Below are 21,961 nucleotides of genomic sequence, written 5' to 3' on the forward strand. Positions count from 1 at the left end.
ATGTTAACAATTGTGCATCTTAAGTTGGAGAACATTCAGTCTCCAACTACATGACTCAGGCAACTCACAATTAACCTTGGATTTAAATTCACAATGTAGGGAAGCATTATATAACATTTAATGTTTCAAAGTGACATCTTTATAAAGGAATTAAAAAGAAACACCCTGAAAGAGGAAACAGAGGGTATGTATTTTGGAAAGGAAAGAATGGTCCAAAGCATCTATTCTGTATGCTGACAGAAACCCACATACAGTGCTTCATTTTGAAAAGGGGAGTGTTCTCCAAGGGGATGACAAATGACACACTTAGAAAATCCTGTGCATTGCAGTGCAAAAAAAAAAAAAAAAAAAAAAATGATTTCTGGTATGGAACCATGATCCAGTGGAAAAGCAAATGTTTTGAAGCAAATGTATCTTTGTCATTCACTTACTATGCATCCCTGTTAAATTCTGAGTGTAAGAGTGTTTTAGTCAGCTTTTTAACTGCTGCAACTAAAGGACCCAATCAGAACAACTGTAAAGGAGGAAAAGTTTATTTGGGGTCTCAGGGTTTCAGAGGTCTCAGTGCAGGGACAACAGGCTCCATTCCTCAGGGTTCAAGTTGAGCTGAACATCATGGGAGAGTGTGTGGCAGAGGGAAGCAGTTCATATGATGCTCAGAAAGCAGAAAGAGAGAGACTCCACTGTCCAGATACAAAATATATACCCCAAAGCCATGCCCCCAATGACCCACCTCCTCCAGCCACACCCCACCCGCCTCCAGTTACCAGTTAATCCCAACAGGGATTATTTCACTGATTAGGTTAAGAATATAACCCAATCATTTCTCCTCCAAACCTTGCACTGTCTCACCCGTGAGCTTTTGGGGGACACCTCACATCCAAACAATAACAAACAGTTTGCTAATCTGTAAAATGAGAACAATTCCAATATTATAGAATATTTATAAAGATTGTAAAAAAAAAAGAAATACTGAGTAGGTACTCAGTAAGTGCCTAGTTATTCCATTTTTTTCTCCTTAAAATATGATTAGGAGTTAGAATTTCATTTTTGAAAGAGTTATTTGGTAGAAACTGCCTGCTTCCATATGATCACACAAAATTTTGAAAATTTAACTAACTGTTCAGTACCCAATAGCTACAGTAGGCAATCAAGCAAAATAGGACCTAACCACATCTACTAAAGTATCCAGAAAAAGTTGGGTTATCACTGAAAAGGCTGGTATGTAAAATTCTCAGGGGAAAAGAAGGAATTTTGTAATACTAACATATTACCCATAATGAAGTTGGATTTGGAGGGCATTCCATGCAAAAATAGAACACGAATAATGCTTTGTCTTCTAGAGTAAATGAATTTAGATGTTAAAGTAATGGATCACATACAGGTAATATGTGTTGCATCATTGAAGACTACAAACCATACTTTAAAAGCCGAGGGGAGATATAAGCATTTTTAACCGTTTGGTAAATTCTTCAATGGTACTCAAAACTTTTTAGCAAAGGATAAATTTAGAATATTAATGTTCAAGAAATATTAGTGTTTTCTTACAAACTGTGGTGCTTTTCTCAAAAGTAAATTATGCTAAAATACAGCTATTTATGTTTCTTAAAATACAAGGAAAAACATATAACACACATATGTTAACTCTTTAAACATAAAGCAAGTTAAAAATAAAAATCTATGTACCCTAAAACTACAAATTGTTCCTTATTTTCACAAATTTTAAAACAGAACTTTTTATTATCCTTTATGTTTCTGAAGTCAGTGATATCTACAGCTTTTTAATTCTGAGTTTTAAGATTTTACATTTATGTGTATTGTGCACATTAAGAAAAAAAACTTGTATGATGTTTGTAATGATAATTAAATATAATAAATAAATCAATAATAAAGCTTGAGTTAGCAAAAGAGGTTACAGTCTACTCTTCTTGAAAGACAAAGAATAATGTAGTCAGTAAGGTAGTCTATGAGCTTCTCAGAGAGGGGCATGATCTATTTTTCCTCATTTTATACCAACAGGTCTATGTGTGCCTCAGGCAATAAAGATTCATTACAAAATGTTTAGTAAATAAATAAATCCCACATTATTCAAATATCAGTGAATTCGAATGAAATGTGACATCTATCACATTTTGTCACTTCATGTGGCTATTAGACTTCTCAGCTTAAGACAAAATAAATCATCAGTTCATCTTTATCATCCTGTCTTCCAACACAACTAAATTACTAATTCTTACCAAAATAGAAGCCACTGTTATTGCTGCTCATGTTGGTTTTGTTTTTAATTGAGCTGGCTGAGAATTTGACAAAATTGGCTCCAATCCCATCCAAAAGATTACATCAGTTGTACCCACAGATACAAACTGACTGAGCCTTCTTTTGCTATTTAGTACAGATATTTTTAAATATTTCCTTATAAGTAAAAAGAAACTGAGATAAATTTTTTTTAAATAACAATATTAAAGACTTCTATCTGGATGCTATTTTAAAGTCAGTGGGCTGGCATATGTTAATACTCATCCAGAAGGTTGAGTCACAATATCTTGATCACTGGAATGTTCTGAAGTTTAATTGATTAATATTCATGAAATGTTCAAAGTGCAAATTCCATATTTATGATGCAAATATGAAAATATTTATGTCAAGTTAGCATTTGCTATTTTAAGTTCAATTCACAAATTACTAGGAATCAATATAAGTACACATCAATAGAATACATCTTACATCAAACAAATATATTTTTCTAATGACACCAAATGCAGATACATTTGTAAATAAAGTTGAAATATTTCATCATGAGCCAATTAAATTACTTCATTCATGATAATACAGATTTATTTTCTACTTAAAGTGAAGAGGAACTATTGTTTTTCCACATTTATTAATCCACCTAGAAATGTTTAAAAAGTTCTATACACATCTTCAGGTATTAAAGCCCATGAGCTTAAATCTCTGACACCATTATGTAACCCTAGGTAACTTTTGCCATATCCAACGTCCTCACTTATTAAAATGAGGATAAAAATACATATCTATCTTTTAGATTATTTTGCAAATTAAACATGTTAAATATTTAGGTAGGATCCTTAAAAGAATTTCTGGTATAGTAACAATGGATACATGTTAGCTATACTAAGGATGCTAATAATAGCACTACTTATCAATGTAATTAACAATAACTAATATTATTGATCATTTATTATTATGTTGACTAACCTATCAGAAGTTGATTCCATGTTTATGCCATTTTTTTCCTCATTTTATACCAACAGGTCTATGTGTGCCCCAGGCAATAAAGATTCATTACAAAATGTTTAGTGAATAAATAAATCCCACATTATTCAAATACCAGTACTTTCGAATGAAAGCAGGGAGGGCTAAATGCTAGACTCAAATGGCACAGTTCACAAGCAATTCTTACCCATGGATTTAAAAGCTAATGGGAAATTAATAAAATCTGAAAGCAATCTACTATTATTTAAGGCTAAAATAATGGGAGAATGGTATCCAAATTTCTACTGCAAAATCATTGGCCTAAAATGCCCAGACTTAGATTATAGCAGGAAATCATCTTGGACAAAAAGCCAATAAACCAATAATTTCTGGGGACACATGGTCGCTTTTTCTGAAAACACTATAACTGGACTATGGATATGCCAGATGCGTGAAGGCACTGCCCAAGCTGATTTTCTGGTGCACACCAGTGTTTACTAGGTGGTAAGATGGACACACACACCTACCAAGATAAAAGAACATACTCTCAAGCAAGTGATAGACAAAACTCTTGAAAGAGTAACGTGAAAGTTTGCATCACATTGTCAAATGTCTCGTAACTTAGCCTAATTTCTGAAATTTGACCAAGTTTCTCACCAGGAACTCCAGTCTTCCATGTCCCTGTACCCTAAGGAATTTTGGTGGGGGAGAGTTATGGTAAAAAAATCCAAAAATGAGTCCTACTCTTAAAATGTCTAGATAAAAGATAAACTCAGTAATCATTTACCAGTGGGAAAACAGATTCTTTGTGAAAATTCAAGCTGGGATAAGCCTTGTTCTCAACACCTTTTTAGTTCTTCATAAAACCTTGACAGAGAAAGAAAGTGAACATCTGTGTACTAAGTGACTTAAAAGCAGTACTCAAAATGTGGCTATAAAATCAGTACTGTTTCACTCCCACAAATTAGTGACATAGGGTATGGAACCCCCGCTGACTTAGCACCAAGAGCTGAGAGATGCCCTCCTCAGGAAAAACTGCAGAGGTTACCCGCACTTCAGGCGTACAGCATGCAAATGTTTGCCCAAAATACAGTGGTTATGTATTTAGGAGACCACAGAGTCCTCATCCAAGAACTGGATGTTATGTTAACCAGCAACAGGTTCCAGAAAGCCAAATATGATATCCACCCAGCAGAGTTTATGGCTCTGGAGAAGGTCAACTCATGAGCATCCTGGAGATACTTAAGAATGTCTGAAAAGCTTAAAACTACAAGAGAAAGTAAATTATGAAGGGAAAAAAAAAAGATAAAAACGGCAGGGACAGAAAACTTAAAACAAATGAGATGTAAATCTGAGTTGTCAAAAGTTACAATTAATAAAGGGAAAACAAAAAGAATAAGAGAAAGACTAAAAGAAAAAAAAATCCCAGTAAAGAGAAAGGGGGACGAATATATATTTACATAGACAATTTAACACCTCTCAGTTATTGTGCAGTAAATATTGAAAGTATACATAAAAATTATATAAATAAGCATAAAAATTCCTCACCTAAAAGACTGATGTCTAAGAAATAGAAAACAATAATTAAAATATTCAAAGTAAATTAATTAATTAAGGTGAAGAATTGGTGGAAAACAAAGTTAAATGTTTTTGAACTATAATCCACATCAAATGGTAAAACTTTAAGACCATTCTCACTGGAGGCAACTCCAGAATGCTCCCTGACAGCCCATGTGAGTGCTCCTGAGCCAGATTCACTTCACAGTGGGGTGGGAAGCAAAAAACAGGCAAAGGTACTTCTACTTAACTTTGGAAAGTTTGTGTTACTTTCTGTTTTCTTCTCCAAAGACATTCTTCTTTCCTCTGCATCATCATCTCTCCTACCACTATATTTTATATGTCAGGTTTTTATTATTTGCATAATTGTGTTCTTAAAATCTGCAGGCAAATCAGCCTGAGATTTGACAAGTAAAAAAAAGACTGAAGTGTTTTTCATAATATTTCAACTAGGTATCCTCTGACAACCACAAAGACTTCTCTTCCAAGGACTCAATTCAATTCAACAAATATTTATTCAGGCCATACCATAAAATGTGCTCAGGAAGGAAAGCTTACTCTGGCTTTAAATCCTTGTCCAGTCAGATGAGAGGAACACCAATTCCTCAGAAGGCTCATATCCCAGGGTCTTGGTTTATTGTTTATTTCTTGAAATAACAGTTCAGCATTCTCTCCAAGCATTTATCTCCCCCAAACACTTCCAATTCACTTTTCAAAAACGGTTATTTGAATAATGATTTTAGATCAAATGTGGAAATGGGAACTTCTTAGAAAGCCAATAGCCCAAATATAACAAAAGACATAATGTGCATACATATTGACAGCACAACTATTTCTAGAAAAATAACTAGAAAATGAGACAAAACATTTGATGGCTCTTCAGTTCCACTCACTATTCTAGGTATATAGCATGTAACAGAGAAAACATAGGCAAGATCCCTGGTCATATGGTATTATACAATCACATGATTTACCCCATCTTATTTAATTTACCCAATAAAGATGACACTGAATCCGTGAGTATAGACCAGTTTTCTCAATCAAAAAATATTTCAAATTTAAAAGCATAACTCACATGAATCAAATGTATGAAAGAGGAAAATAAAAAAAAATAAAAAATAAAAAAAAATAAAAAAAAAAGAAAAAAAAAATATTTCAAATTTTCAAAAATAGCACTACAATATTTGATAAGTGAGGCAACTGTTTCTTTTACAAAAGAAAGGAATTCTGGGGGAAGATGGACATGCCAAAGGTGACATTCATATATTCCTCTAAAAACCTCAATTGTTTTTGCACTTCAGGTTCCTAAAGGATATTACAGAGCAGAACAAACTGAATAAGAGTAAAATACAGTGCAATTTTAAGAAATTCTTTTATGGAACTTTCATAAACATGTATAGGAATGTGTGTTTTACAAGCTGTTTTTCAAAAGATCAAAGTGAAATATGACAGAGAATCAGGCCTGTTCTTATGAAAGAAAATTGAAAGTTTGTGACCATGTTTTTAAATATGTTCATTGTGAAACATGTGAATTTCCTAAAGTTGACTATGATATATAGCAGTTTATTCTACATCTTGCTATTTACATCACTTCATTTTTCTGTGTAAAGACAAAAAACAAAAACAAAAACCCTATGCAATTGCACTTTTCAACTGAAGAGAGCAAAGAATCAATGTTATTCCAAAATAAAATCTACAATATAACTTAATCTTAGAAATTAATCTAAATTAATCTAATAGCAAAAGAAATTCAAAATATAGCTATCATATCTATCTAGCTAGCTATCTATATCTATAAAGATATAAAATGTGGCAACATAAACACGTAACATATAATGTAAGCAAATTTTAAAGAAAATATAAACAAAAATAGAAAGAATCTTAAATTTCCAAAAGTAAGGGAACAATTTAAAATTATCATCATAAATCCATGTATCAATTCTATTAAGACATCAGAAAGAGGTACCATGAATGTTCTTTTATTTTCAGAGTAAACTATTGAGTCAGAAGAATCATTCTGTAAGTTGTAACTAGCTGGTTAGATAAGCCTCAGGAAAATACTAACATTCATCCACATATCTCTAAAAATTATGTCACCCCAAGGGGAAAGAAAATGAAACTGCAGTATTCCACTAGGTTCAATGGCCTTTAACATATGCAGGAAATAGATTTATAATCTTAAGAGCTAAAGAAATTCAAAATTGGGGCAGGGGCTGTAGCTCAATGGTAGAACACTTGCCTCACAGGGCCAGCACCACATACAAATAAATAAATAAATAAAGATATCTGTTTCCATCTACAACTAAAACAATATTTTAAAAAGAAGGAATTCCAAATCCAATCAAATGATCAACTGAGGTAGGAATCCGAAACTAGTCAACACAAACACATAAAATGTAATACATAAAATGAATCTAGGGATACAGAGCTCATGATTACTCACCCCATTACTTAAAGCAATCAAATCACTGACAGAAATGGGGTTGCATGGAATTGATCTACACTTCTTCTGACAAGAATCCAACCTTCATCCCAACTAAAAGTATTGGTATTTATACAACCTTAACCAAGCCAGCCAACAAGACAACTGCACAATTTATATGGAAGGGGAACTACACAATTGTATGATACTACATAATTATTTCATCAGTGGAAAAACATTTCAAACATAAAGAGTTGAAATTGAAGGTAGAAAAGTTTAAGCGAATCATATCCTAATGTAAATATTTTCTGCATATTATTTACATATAACAAAATAATTAATTTTGTCTTATATGTATGGTATTAAAATATTGAAGAATTTAAATTTCACCATATTTGTAAGTTTAATTTATTAGGTGTATAAGAGTTACTTAACAATATGTAAAAGTCAGGCTGGGGTTGTAGGTCAGTGATAGAGCGTTTGCCTCGGACGTGTGAGGCCATGGCTTCAATCCGCAGCACCACATAAAAATAAATAAAATAAAATAAAGATATTGTGTCCATCTACAACGAAAAAAAAGAATATGTAAAAGTTGCCAGGCACAGTGGTGCATGCCTGTAATCCCAGAAGCTTAGGAGGCTAGGCAAGAGGACTCCAAATTCAAAGCCAGTCTCAGCAATTTAGTGAGGGTTAAGCAACTTAATGAAACACTGTCTCAAAATAAAAAATAAAAAGGGTTGGGGGCGTGGCTCAGTGGCAAAGTTCCCCCTGAGTTCAATCCCCAGTACCAAAAAAAAAAAAAAGAATATGTAAAAGTCTATTATGCAGATAATTAGAGTATTTAAAGGAAATCAAACATATTAAATTTAGAAATTCAATTAAAATGTTTGAAAGCATTTAAATAATTGTGTTAAATATATCATAATTCTTCAAATGTCTTAATACTATTCAAATCTCCCATATTTATAAAAAGTATTTGAATAAGAACTAACATTTGAACCTGTTACTTTAATAACTTGAGTAATAAATTCTAAAACCTAAGCAAATTCCACTACATTTTTGTACAGTCTGATGATAGTAGAATTATTCTACAAAGGAAGTATTGATCTCAGCCCTGAACACAGTCATGCAAGGCAATTCACAATTCATATTGACTACTAAAGTGGAAAGAAAACCTCCACCTGGCTTGCGACTGATCATGCAGGAGTCAGAGTAAGTCCACCTTTGGGTATGTTCACTCAAAATTAACAAAAAAATAAATAAACAAAATTTATGAAAAAGAATAAATGTATCTGCAAAGCATGACTTAGGAAATGGGCCACTCATATACAACTTCTCAAGTGAAAGCAACCACTAAAAGGTACTTTTCTTAAGAACCCCTCATTAATTTCTCAGAATCTCCTCAGAATCAGTGGACTATTCAAGAATGATTTGTTGATTTACATGGTAGTGAAGATTCTTTATGTTCACCAGTTTTGAGCCACAATGATCAATATACGGTCTTACTATCATCTCTTCTCCCAAAACACTTCTGTGTCCACATCTCATTGGAAAGAAATCTTTGAATCAACTTAGTCAATTTAATCACACAAGATAATTAATTTCTTTGGATAAATGACAGTGATCTCTGAAAATTTAAAGATGGATAAGAACATTTAAAGATGGGTATCTCCACAACTTCGAATTTTTGTTTGTTTTTGATGTTGTTGTTGTTGTTGTTGCTATCAGGGCATAATGACACCAGATTCCAAACCAATTCTGCTACACAGGTATTTATTATTTCAAGAAACTATTAACAACTACACATATTATAGATTTTATGATGCTTTAAGGATAAGAAGTATCCCTCCAATAAGCATCATCTCTCTAATGCACTAATACCCCAATGAGAACCCATTTCTAATGTTCTTACATTAGATATCAGGGTCAAAGGTGTGTAGAATCTTCGTCAGTGGTGGCTTCCAAAATGACTGGGATTCAAGCTGACCACTAACTGGGATGGGAATTCCAAATGAGGGAAGCCTTCTGGATGAAGGAATAACTTAACATGTAAATAAAGCCACACTGTCAAAGCTGAAAGGTTAAGTAAATTTTGGCCAATACAATTAGAAAATTCAGCATTTCACCCCCAATAACCTGATAATTCCAAACACTCTGCACAAATCTATCTCAAAATGAATAAAGTATTGAGAGGAGTTGCTTTTTACTTAAAATCTATGTGATGTGGAATAAGTGATTTAACCTCTCTGATTTTAGTTTCCTCATCCTTAAAATAGAAGTAAGACGACTATAGCAAAGAGCTGCTATGAGACTCAGAAATGACAAAAGAAAAGAAGCTGAACTATAGTCGAGCACACTGAGTAAATGCTAGGAAGGTTTTGTTCCTGGAAGCTCCCCTCGGCTGGCCACTCCACCATGAGAGAAACTGCCAGCTCAAGGTCCTCTACCACTCATGGAATTTTCCAAAGGAGGCTCTGGAACTTTGTTGTTCATGACCCAATGCTTCTGGGACTAGCCCTTCCTAAAACTCTTACAAGGTCATCATGGAAATGCTCCTTAGAGGTCTCCCCTGTGACACTCATAAAACTTCCAAAACGAACTTCTCTGCTTGTTAAAAGCCACTCCTAGGTCTCTCCCACTGCTATTCATGAGTTAGGAGCCATTTCTCCTGACTCAATTCAGAGAAAGCCAGAGCTTTATTGTCACCATCTTTTCCTGACCTCTGGTGCCACTTTTCAAGTCCCATGAGCTTTGCCTACCTTAGCCTTCTCAGGTTTATTTACCACCAATTCAAGGTCAGCCAAAGCTTCACTGAGATCATTCACAGGCTCTTTCCTACTTCAGACAATGCTGGAAAAGCTGCAGCTGTTTGCCTCAGGCCACTGCTCAGGCCCAAGTGGTCTTGACCTCTCCCACTACTGCTCTGAGCACCTAAGTGGAGTAAACAACCTCTAAATAATTACACCTCTTGGTTCACACAAGTTCTTAGGTGTGGCTTTCCATGGTGGACTACAGACAACCTTTAAAGGATGCTGAGTGCCACAATAACCAGCTTCATCATAAGAACTGCACAGATAGCTCAGAGAGAACACACAGATAGCTCAGAGCAAAAACACCACCTCACTTTCTGTAAACCCAGTGATACCCTTGGTCCTGCCCAACAATCTCCTTTTTGTGCCAAAGAAATCATTCTTTGGCCTATCCAAATTCCTCCCACTCTGTTTGATTAGGGAGTCCCTCCCTGAAGTCTGGCAGTGATAACCTAGAGCCCTGCAGAGGACACAGACACTTTTACCTATTGTAAGAAATCTGTGGGGGGCCATACAATCACCCTACCAGACCAGAGCCTACAGCCATTGCTCAACATTTTAAGGAGCTCAAGGGGGGAAATGCTCACATTTAATTGATTAAAAAAATGATTGAGAAACAGTACCTTGAATAAATATTTGACAAATGATAAATAGCCTAATTTAATCAATTAATTTCTCTGGGAGTGAATTCAAATCACCTAAATTAGAACTGATTTCTCTCTGGCTATAGTCATCCATTCAAAACAAAGAGAGAGTCACATAACCACCTAGTAGTTATTATATTGTTAATATGACTGATTTAGATACCTAGGAAAAGGTTTTAACTTTATGCTTTGTCAAACACTGACAGTTGGAAAATCCTTACTAACACTTTAACCTAGAGGATTAATCTTAACTAATGATTAATGGAAAAATATTTTCATTGTTAAGAAAATCTGAAATCTATACCAACACAAATGTAGGTAAATAAATTCTGAAGGAAAAAAAATCCCTAAAATCAAACCACTTACAGAAGTAGGAAAAAAATAATAAAACATAAAAAACAATCATTTGGGCTGGGGTTAAGGCTCAGTGGTAGAGCACTTGCCTCCCACATTTGCAACTGTGAGTCACTAGGTTCAATCGTTAGCAACAAAAAAAAATAAATAAACAAAATATTTTTTTTTAAATCTCATTTAGTGGTGCATGGATTTCTCATTTGAACAAATTGTTTTTATATTTGATGTAAAAATATGCTTCGTTTGTGACATGTCTTATCAAATCAGGCTTTGATTATATTAATATTATTTTATTCCATTGTTTATGAAAAAGGAAACAGACTCAGATTGTTTTTTAAAATGCTGCTCTTTAATTGGGTCCAATCATGTATCATTTCCATGCTTACATTTTGTTGACTGAAGCAAACTTTAATTGTGAAGGTATAACACCTCACACACCGCCAAATCCCTCTAATACAGAAGTAAAAAGAAATAATAAACCAAAACACCACAGAAGTTTTACATACATACAAAAAAAAGCATTTCATAAACTGAAGAGATTATAGCAAATCCACATATCTGTAGTCATTTTTTAAAGTTAAAAAAATGGTTGATTAAGGAATAATATATTGGTTGACTAAGATCTCAAAACATTAAGGGCTTTTCATACACATCTTATTTCATCACTTTTGAGTTTAGTGCTAATAGTTTTTTGAGACAAATTATGTCCCCATTGTTTAGAGGGGAGCCTGAGGCTTGGATGCAGAGTTAAGAAACACCTAGAAAGAGTCAGGTCAAGAATGAAAGCTAGGGTTCCTCTTCTAAAACCCAGTCTTCTATCCTTTCCAAGGACTAGTCCTATTGTACAACTGGAACAGCAATTAGTTCTTCCCTGTATTTTTTTATATTTATTTTTTAGTTTTACGTGAACACAATATCTTTATTTTATTTTTATGTGGTGCTGAGGATCAAACCCAGTGCCTCAAGCACTCCACCACTAAGCTACAACCCCAGCACCTCTTTCCTGTATTTTAAGAGTTACACAGAAAAATAGAGTCAGAGGATAATGAAAAATTGAACCAGGTCACATGGCTACAAAAAAGAAATCAAATACCTATTGAGGTATAGCAATGAAGGATTAAAACCTAATGAGAGGTTAATATCCAAAACATATAAGGAACTCACACAACTCAATAGCAAGAAAACAACTTTAAAACTTTAAAAAAAAAACAAGCAAAGGACCTGAACAGACATTTCTCAAAAGAAGACAAACTGGTGTATGAAAAAATGCTGAACATCACTAATCATTAGGGAAATGAAAATTAAAACCACATAAGATGCCACCTCATTCTTATTAAAATAAAATTATCAAAAAAAAAAAACAAGGATAACAAGCATTGAGAGAATTTGGATAAAAGAGAACCTCTATACAATATTTGTGGAAATGTAAATTAGTACAGCTATTATGGAAAATGGTATACAGGTTCCTAAAGAAATTAAAAATAGAACTACCATATGATCCAGCAATCCCACTTCTAGGGTATATATTCAAAGGAAATTAAATCAGTGTGTACAATAAACATTTAAACTCCTGTGTTTACTATAGCCTTACTCATAATTACCAAGATATGAAATCAACCTAACCATCCATAACAAACAATCAGATAAAGAAAATAGCGCGCGCACGCACGCACACACACACACACACACACAGAGAGAGAGAAATACTATTCAGCCTTAAAAGAAGAAGGAAATCCTACCATCTGCAACAATACCAAGGAACCTAGAGGTCATTATGCTAAGTGAAATAAGTCAGACTCAGAAAGAAAATTACATATGATCTCACTTATTTGTGAAATCTAAAAAAGCAGAATTCATGGAGGCAAAGAGTAAAATAATAATGGTTAAAAGGACTAGAGGTACAGATGAGAAGGTGAGTATGGGTTGAGGTTGATTAAAGGGAATAAAGTTTCCATTAGAATACGTAAGTTCTGAAGATTTATTGTACTGCATGGCAATTATAGTTAATAATTACAAGGACTATATACCTGAAAATTACTAAGATGGTATCTCTTAAATGTTCTTACTATAAAAAAATGTAACTATGTCAGATGATGAATATGTTAATGAGCTTAATTAAATCATTTAACAAATGTATGCATATAACAAAATGTCACACTATGCACCACATTATATACATAATTTTTATTTGTCAATTTAGCTTAATAAAGCTGGAGGAGGGAGGACTCTCATAGAATCACTACTAAGGCAGTGTTAGAAAGGGAACTCAATGGAGGAAAGGTATTTTGAATCATAAGAGCAATAAAAACATCAAATGTTAATTTATAAAACTTACTTTGAAAAAAAAGTGTGTCACATTAGATTGGATAGAGAGAAATGATGGGAGGGGAGGGGAGAGGGAAAGGGGATGGGAAAGGCAGCAGAATAGAATAGACATTATGATTGCTGTATGTATACAGGCGACTCTATGACCAGTGTGATTCTTCAATCTGTACAATCAGATAAATGAGAAATTATACTCCAATTGATTCAAATGTATGAATTGCCAAGATCATTGTAATGTCATATGTAGCTAATAAAAAAAAGTAAAAAAATAAAATAAAAACTTATTTTTGAAATAATCCCAATGAAACCAAAAGTACCATTTGTTCAATTTGATTAAAAAGCCAATAAATGTTTTCAGATGGCACTAACCATTAGGTTACAACGCTCACCTGCTCAAAGAGGCTGAAAACAAGAAGTGATGATCCTTTAATGTTCCATTTTTCTGGCCTTTACAATTTACCATTTGACCCTTTATTTCTACCTTTTTACTGCCCTTTCCATTCTTCCCCTCCCCAATGTCTCTGATTACACAAGGACATCACCTGAAACAATGCCCAATACTTTCTCAAAAATCTGTATAGTCTGATAATTCCTAAGCAAAACTGATATGGAACAAAACAAATAAAGTGAAAAATAAAATGTCCATAATGACAGTAGGTATTTATATCACTGCAAATGAGTAATAAATGAGGCAATAAAGGGACATTGAGTGAAGAGGGAAAATATCAAACTAAACTTTAAGATAACTTTGCATATAATAGGAAGCTTCAGTGGTCTCGAGATGTAACATTTCACATGTATGTCACAGTCCTTCTAAACATCTGAACTACTGAAGGGTAAAACTTTCAGTTTTTTTCCAAAATACATTGGACAAAATTCCAGCTATTAAAGTATATGTATATTTTGTTAACAAGATAACACACTAGTCTATAAGCCTTAGATTATAAAAAATTCAATTTATTACACACAGTCATACTTTTCACTAATATTTTCATTATCACATTCATACTTTTCAATCATTTTATGATATATATGCGAAAAAAGTGGCTGCTGACAATTAAGGAGAGAAGCATTCAGAAATTCTTGAAATTGTGCCTAAATACAAGCAGTAAATTCAACAAGTTCCTCATCAATCAGTGCTTTAGACGGAATACATGCCAATGAACCAGGGAAGGGTAATTTTATTCTTCCTCTTCACCAAAATAAGTTAAACAATTCCTGCATGATTGCATATTTAAAAATCTAAGCTTCATATTTGCCAACATTGTTAGGTTGCTGTATCAACTCTCTGGCTTAAGCCAAATAAAAGCTTTTGCAACTTTACAAGAAACTTCTATTTAGTAAACTGTAAATTTGGACTGGCATAATTGTTTCTGAAGATGTAGTGTTTTTAAATCAATTCTTACCTTTCTAACTTTCTAAATTATATGATATTCCTCAATGACCATGGTGAACATGTAATTAAAGACTTTGTATATTTAATTATCTGTTTTCTATGTGAGACTAGAAAGAGTAAGATATAGCATAACATGGGTTTTTTTGCTGCCAAATAACTTCAAGTGGTGCCATAATTTTTGGTTTTTAACAGTACAAAAATATTTGATTGACAATATCATAAGAATTCCTAGAGAAATTTTCACATATTCTTATGGAGGAAAAAGAATTTTGAATAATGAGAGTAAAATAATCATTTTGTTTGAATCTAAGTTCTATCAATAGAAAGAAGAAAAATAATGCACTCTTTTCTTCTGTTTAGTTTGGGTCCAACATGCTCCAAAATTAAGGAAGGATTCAAGAAACTGAAAGCTCTTTTTCAAAACTTCTCTAAAGTAATGCTGGGGAAATTAAAAGGTGAGTAATATCTTTTAAAAATTCTGTATTTTTAACTTCATTTTCACATTTGAGCTTAGATCTTTCACCTTAACCAACATGACTGCCAGAAGTCAGAAAAGATTAATTATTCCCAACACATAAAAACAAGGCAAACAAATATGAAAAAAAAAAAAAAAGAAACCTCGTGATATTGTTTGTCTCCTATGGAATTGCATTTTATCTACTTCAAATCCAGCATAAATCTAACCCTGCTATCTTGATCATTATGCCAATTTCTTAATATATATGCTTTACTTTTATTAGTAAAAGTGCTTTTTATTTGGTAATATAATGTAAATAAGATTAATCCTCAAGGAATTCTGAGTACTTGAGATTCGAGAAGCTGTTTCAAAATACAACTACTTCTAAGATTTACCTGTTATGGAAGGCAGAGAAAAGGCAATGTCACTTGGGCCTTATAGTCATATTGTTGTCTAATATTACAATTTTAATTATATATGGAGATAAACATAGCATAACAGATGCACATTTCTTTTGTTATCAAAGATAACAAAAGAATGATACTCTAGTCTTTTAAAAAGAATTTTTTTTTAGTTGATAGACATCTATTTTATTCATTTATTTATTTGAGGTGCTGAGAATCAAACTCAGTGCCTCACACATGTGAGGCAAGGGCTCTACTTCTGAGCCACTACCCCAGCCCCAATATGCTAGTCTTTCACAGGAGCTTTAGATGGTCAACAATACCATTTATTACCCACATATTTACCAGGCAGTATGTATAAACCTTTACACTTATTATCATTAATCCTCCAAGTAATCTAAAATAATTTACAACCATATAGTCATAGACTTACAAATTTGCTGCATTGTCTAAAAAGGTCATTTAAAGTCTTTCATGCATAAATTAGTGAAGACATGTACAATCAGCTCACCAAATAAAAAGAGCAATAATAACTGGTAAAAGAAAGTCATAAATTTCCCTTAAAAGTTATGAAAGGAGTTTGTGAGACTAAACAGCAAACAGCACAGTTATTCAAGAATGGTCTTTGAAACAGATTTTTAAACTTTAGTAAAAAAAATTCTAGTGTCCATCACTACCATCACCACTATACACACTATAGTTTTATTCTTTCAACTTTATCTCAAACCTGAATCTAACGGCCTACATTAATTCATGTATTTGTCACAGTCAATTGTCCAACTTTTCCCCGTTCAACGTTTGTAAGGCTTAATGCTTTTAACTTCAGATTCTCAAAGGATCTTCTCCTCGTGAAACTATTACATAGTATATACAACTGTAAGAAAAGGCTTGCATGTTTCTCTTTTAGATTTTGAGATATATAATGAGGTCCCACTTTATACAAAATATAAAGTAATACTCCAGTATTTGGATAATTAAGCTCTTAAAAATATATTTCAAAAAAGAGACACTTAAGCAATACAGATAGATTCAACATACAGGTTGAGTATCAAATCCAAAAAGTTCCAAATTATGAAACCTTTTGAGCACCAATGTGACACTATAAGTGGAAAATTCCATGACTGACATCATGTGACCTGGTACACTCAGAATGTAGACACACTAAAAATACTGTATAAAATCACTTGTAGGCTCTCTCTATATAAGGTGTATATGAACCATAAATGACTTTTGTGTTTAGATGTGGGTCTCACACCCAAGATATCTCATTATGTCTTACAAATACTCCAAATTCCAAAAGGACCTAAGTGTAAAAGTGTAAAACACTTAGATCCCAAGCATTTTGAATAGGGGATAATCAACCTGTATAATACACATATATACAGTATATGCTATATAACACCAAAATATAATCTTATTATACTATTATATTGGAAAAAAATTTAAATGTACATGAATATTATATTACTTAAGAATAACTTAATGAAATGACAAATTCTATATACTTCATTATGAAATCAAAAGTCAATAGACATACAATATGGCCAAGTATAAAATCAGAATGAAAACATACACTGAAGACCCAAAGACCATCATTAATTAAAAAGAATTTTGTTGTTCCATTGATGTTGGGTTGGTCTACCAATCAATTGCTTTCAGCTTTCTTAATCTATGTAGAATTAGCACAGCCAAAATTAACAATAAGGATTAAAATGAACTGCAACTGTTCACAAAACAATGCACAATTAGGAAAATGAAACAATTACAAGCAAAGTAATGTTACTCTCAAAGCAAGACACTAACCTTATTATTCTTTTAATAGTTATATTTTACTTAAAATCTCATTTGCAATTTCCTTGGCCGAAATATGACTATGCAAAGTGAAACTATATGCCAGGAGTCTCACAGATGTTACTACTCTGTTTAAGTAAATTCAAGAGGAAAATATTAGTTATCTTTCTAATAAGATAAAGCTAAAAGGAATGGACAGCCATAAAATTGCAACACACATTCCTAAATTAATACTGTCTGTTTAAAAACTGTGTGCATGTGTGTGCGCACATGCACATGCACACCTTTTTGAGTCTAAATAGGTAAATAATATACTCTGAAACTGAATTCATCCTTTGGAATGCAGCTCATTTGCTTCTCCTTGTTTCAAAACAATTCCTTCTGAGTCTATATATTCAAGGTTCCTTTTATACTATAAAGAAACAGGGTTTCAAAATGAAATCAATTATTGTTATTTTAATCTTCAGAAAATTATCATGTACAGTAATTAGCAGAATACATATCTATTCTCATATACAACTAGCCCTCAAAGTTACACGGTTGTGAAGTAAAGAAATAAGCATAATATTAATAAAACCTTGGGTCAAACCTTCCAAAACAAGGAATTCATAATATGTAGATATGTTGTTACAATAAATAAAAGAGATTATTCATCTAAATTAAAAGATAAATAATTCTTTAGTTTCATAATTCAGTTAATACTTAGGGTACATTACCTTAAAATAAAAGTATTTTTTAATTACCATCAAAATTTTTCAAGTGCAACCATATGTCTGTTACTCTCCAAAATTATATAAAGAAAAAACATAAATCCTAAATAACAAAAACAAAAGATGCGTTTTCCAGGGACAGCATCTCTCTTACTCAGCCCCATATACCTCAGTTACTCATTCCACAAAAGTGTCCCATGAATGTTGACAAAATCAACTGAACAGTTAGCTAGTACTTCCAAAAGTTTTAAGCTAGGGTGATTTATTTTAGTATTTAGGGAGCTCATAAACAAAGTGGATGAAAACTCTCTAACACATTTTAAAACAATAAATGTGAAGGACCCAGAAAATCAAGTGAATCTTCTATTGTAAGCACATGTCTCCAGCCTACACAGTAAATTGTCAATGATTTCAAACTCTAAAGCTCCCTCCTGGAACATCCAGATCTCTCCTTCCCCTTCTCCTTTCCCTCCTGCCTACCTCCTCTACCTCGCTCTGCTCTCCTTTCTTCTTTCTCTCTTGTCTTCCTTCCCCACTGCTGAAGTCTTCAAAAGGTACTTCAGGAAAACCTGAAACAAAGGACAAAAGGGCCTCCTCCCACTTTCTTTACTCCACACTAACAATCTCTGCCATTCCTAATGTCACAAAGAGATCCCAGCTAACTATTATAGATGTTCAACTCTCTTCATCTTCTTTTTGCCTAGGATAATATATTCAGAAATAGATGATGGATGATAAGATAGACAGATAATTAAGAAAGTCCTCTGTCTAGACCCACTATCCAGTATATATTTATTCATTCTCAAATTCACATGTCTACATCTAACTCTTAACTTTGCCATGACTTTGAAAAAAAAAAAAAAAATCAAAGTGACTTTCATACCCTGGCTATCCAAAAGCAAAGTTTTCAAACTTTTGCAGACAGAGAACTATTAGAATAAAAATACAAAGGAAAGGATTCCCTTATAAATCAGTCACCAGTGCTGATGATTTTCCCTTTCCAGTATTTCTTTGGGTCTCTCCCCCAGAGTCTTGGCCCAAGTTCAAACTAGCTCATGACTGGACTCCAGTTTTCTTTGTGCCATAACATTTTTAACATTCTAAAACATCCCCCACACAGAAATTCATCTTTCAAACATCCCTGGTATATCTCTGTGAGAAGATTACTGAAACTTCTCTGGAAATTAGAGTTCATTTTATTTTCATAATTCAACTTCCCCAACATATCCTCCTCACTAGCCACAAGCCTGCTGCATTCCATAGTCATTCGCTGCCCCTCTCCTTGTGCACTTTCTCCCTCTCTTCATGTAGCACCCCTCTTAGTAGCTAATGAGACAACTGAATTCACTCTCCATCCAAAACCCCAATCCCAAACCTCTTGAACCATGCATGTTTCTCCCCATCTTAAACTCCATCAAAGGGAAAGAGACAGACCATTTGAGTGTGTGTGCACTTTAAAGCTAGTCAAAACAAAGTATGTCCAATTTGAAAATTCTGACACTGTATCACTTCCTTTAGAATTCAAATAAATTGAAAATTTATAGAATTCCATTAGCTTTTTGAAAAATCTTATTACACGTTGTACATATGCTTACCCAGCACTGCTTTTTAATTAACTTGTTAGCATCCTAATGGAGACTGTTTTACGCTGAAATTTCCTTTAAAGAAGTGCCTAGGAGAGTGATCTTGTTTACCCAAAACATTCAATAACACTGATGAGGAGGAACAGAATATGACTTGTACAAGCATTAGACAAAATTGGTCACTTTCATGGAAGTCGCAAATAATTTAGTTACCTGTAATATAAAATATCACTCCTTTCAATAAACAAAAATTCCTGGCATTTATTGTCTGGCTTCCAGAACTTTCACAATTCCCTAGATTGGTGATTTTTCTCTGGGTTTTTTTCCTAAGATCACTGTGTTTTAATGCCTCAAACCACAGCCCTTAGATTTAGCAAACTCTGTTCCAAAGACTTTAAAAGAAACTAACTCATGATTATTTGAATGACCAATAAAAGGTAAGTACTAGCCAGTCCTGCAGGGTTTAAGTTGAGAACCTTTAGAGACTTCTGTCTCCACCCTCAAAACGCTGGCTGTTTATGTTAAGATGACTGACTCCTTGGCCTCCTCTCCCTCACCACCTCTTCCCTTGCTACATCCCTCTGGATGGTTATGGAGATAACGTGAAATTAAAATTGCGCTGTAAACATTGGTGGGCTTATTGAGTCTGCTCCAGGGTGGCCTAGCCAAGGATAATGGCTCCTTTTCAACCTACCTTTGGTGGCTGCTGTCCAGAGTCCCACAACATCAAACTTAGGAACACAGCCAGCATTGGATTCCCCTGGTCATCACCCCCACCATTTCGGTGTCCCTATCAGTGCCCCAGGGAATGAAAAACAGGAAGGCTGTAACTTTCAGGTTTTATTGTTGGAAAATTTGTTTCCATGCTTACATAGAAGAGGGAGTAAAAGACAAGGAGTTAGGTGTTGTGGTCTGGTCAGTTATTTTCACAGCTGGTCGTGTCAATCACCTTTTCTTAAAAGCTGAATTGACAGGTGAGAAATTCCTTGCCTCCGGGTCATTCCAGGAACTCCTCAGCATCAATTTGAGCTGGGAGAGGGGTCTGGAGTGGAAGGGAGTGGTGCTGAAATCCTGCTTAGTTTGTCCCAGGGGAACTCAGTTGCAGGAAAGAGGATTCCGGCGCCAGGAATGCGCTGGTCCAGGGTCCAGAGGGAAGAGAGGGAAGAGACGGGAAGCCTCGAGTTTAAGGAGGGGCATGAGAAGAAAAGGGCAGGATGCCTGGAAATGCCACAAGAGGGATGGAAATGGGTGCAGAGGATGCAGGCGGGAGAGCGATCGGACTGTTTAAAAAAAAAAAAAAAAAAAAAATGGAACTAGGGGAAGACTGAGCAACAGGGAGTACACTGCCTCGGGGTGAGGGCGTCCAACCCCGGCTGGTGCCAGACTCTTCCAGAGCACAGGCGAGGATGGCTCCTGGATTCACCGGAGCCAGAAAGTTGGCGCGGCCAGGGATGGCCAGCAGGGAAGCGCCCCCTGCGCGGCGGGGAGGCGCCCGGCTCCTTACCTTCTGGTCCACGATGGAGCAAGCCATCTCGCGGACGTGCGCCAGGCTGTAGTCCCCGGACGAGTCCTGCAGCAACAGCACAGGCTCCCGGCTCAGGCCGATCTGCAGATGGAACGAGATGCCCCCGGCCGAAGCCGATACAGTAGTCAGGAACGGCGCCGGCCCCGGCCCCGACCCCGGGACCAGAGCTGCGGCGGCAGCCGCTGCGGCCGCCGCCACAGGCAGTAGCGGGCTGGGCGGCCGCAGCAGTGGAGGAGCGCTCATGGCTTGGTGGGGCGGGACGCAGGGCCGAGCAGCCGAGGGCGGGGGCCGGCGGCGCAGCAGCCGAAAAGTTTTGGAGCAGCCGAGCCAGGAGCTTCTTTCTCTGAGAGCCGAGACGGAAAATAAAAACTTTCCGGAAAAGTCCCCGCGCGGGGGGAGGGCGAGGGGATGAGGCGCGGGAGGGGAGGGAGAAGAGGGAAAATGGCCGAGGCGAGAGGACTGAGCCTCCGGGAGCGCGGCCGCCGCGCAAGGGAGGCTCCGCCGCCGCCGAGGAGCAGCCGCCGCGGCGCGCTCTGAGAGACGGGGCGACGGGTCAGCTCGGCCTGGGCGCCGGACGGGGGCGGGGAAGGGGGCGCGAGGGGCGGAGAAGGGGCTCTGGAGGCGGGCACTGTGGAGCCACCACCCGGCAGGCGCCGCAGCCGCAGGAGCCTCGGCGGCCGCAGTGGCCACCGGGTGGGTGCGGAGCCACTGCCCCCTCAGCCCGCAGTTCCGGGGCCCTGATTCTTTGCGTGCCAGGCAGGACGCAGTGG

General features: G+C 35.5%; 1 protein-coding gene across 3 annotated transcripts in view; it reads right to left on the reverse strand.

Annotated features, from left to right (window-relative positions):
- The window catches only part of Prkd1 (protein kinase D1), a 308,764-nt gene extending 287,056 nt beyond the window's left edge, over positions 1 to 21,708 (reverse strand). For all 3 annotated transcript variants that reach the window (XM_076848194.2, XM_076848193.2, XM_076848195.2), the window contains exon 1: positions 21,171 to 21,708. In XM_076848194.2, the coding sequence (XP_076704309.1) occupies positions 21,171 to 21,434 (264 nt within the window). In that variant the 5' untranslated portion in view covers positions 21,435 to 21,708. The remainder of the gene's footprint in view (positions 1 to 21,170) is intronic.
- Between the last annotated feature and the right edge of the window lie 253 nt (positions 21,709 to 21,961).

The sequence above is a fragment of the Callospermophilus lateralis genome, chromosome 3 (assembly GCF_048772815.1).
Source record: "Callospermophilus lateralis isolate mCalLat2 chromosome 3, mCalLat2.hap1, whole genome shotgun sequence".
NCBI lineage: Eukaryota > Metazoa > Chordata > Mammalia > Rodentia > Sciuridae > Callospermophilus > Callospermophilus lateralis.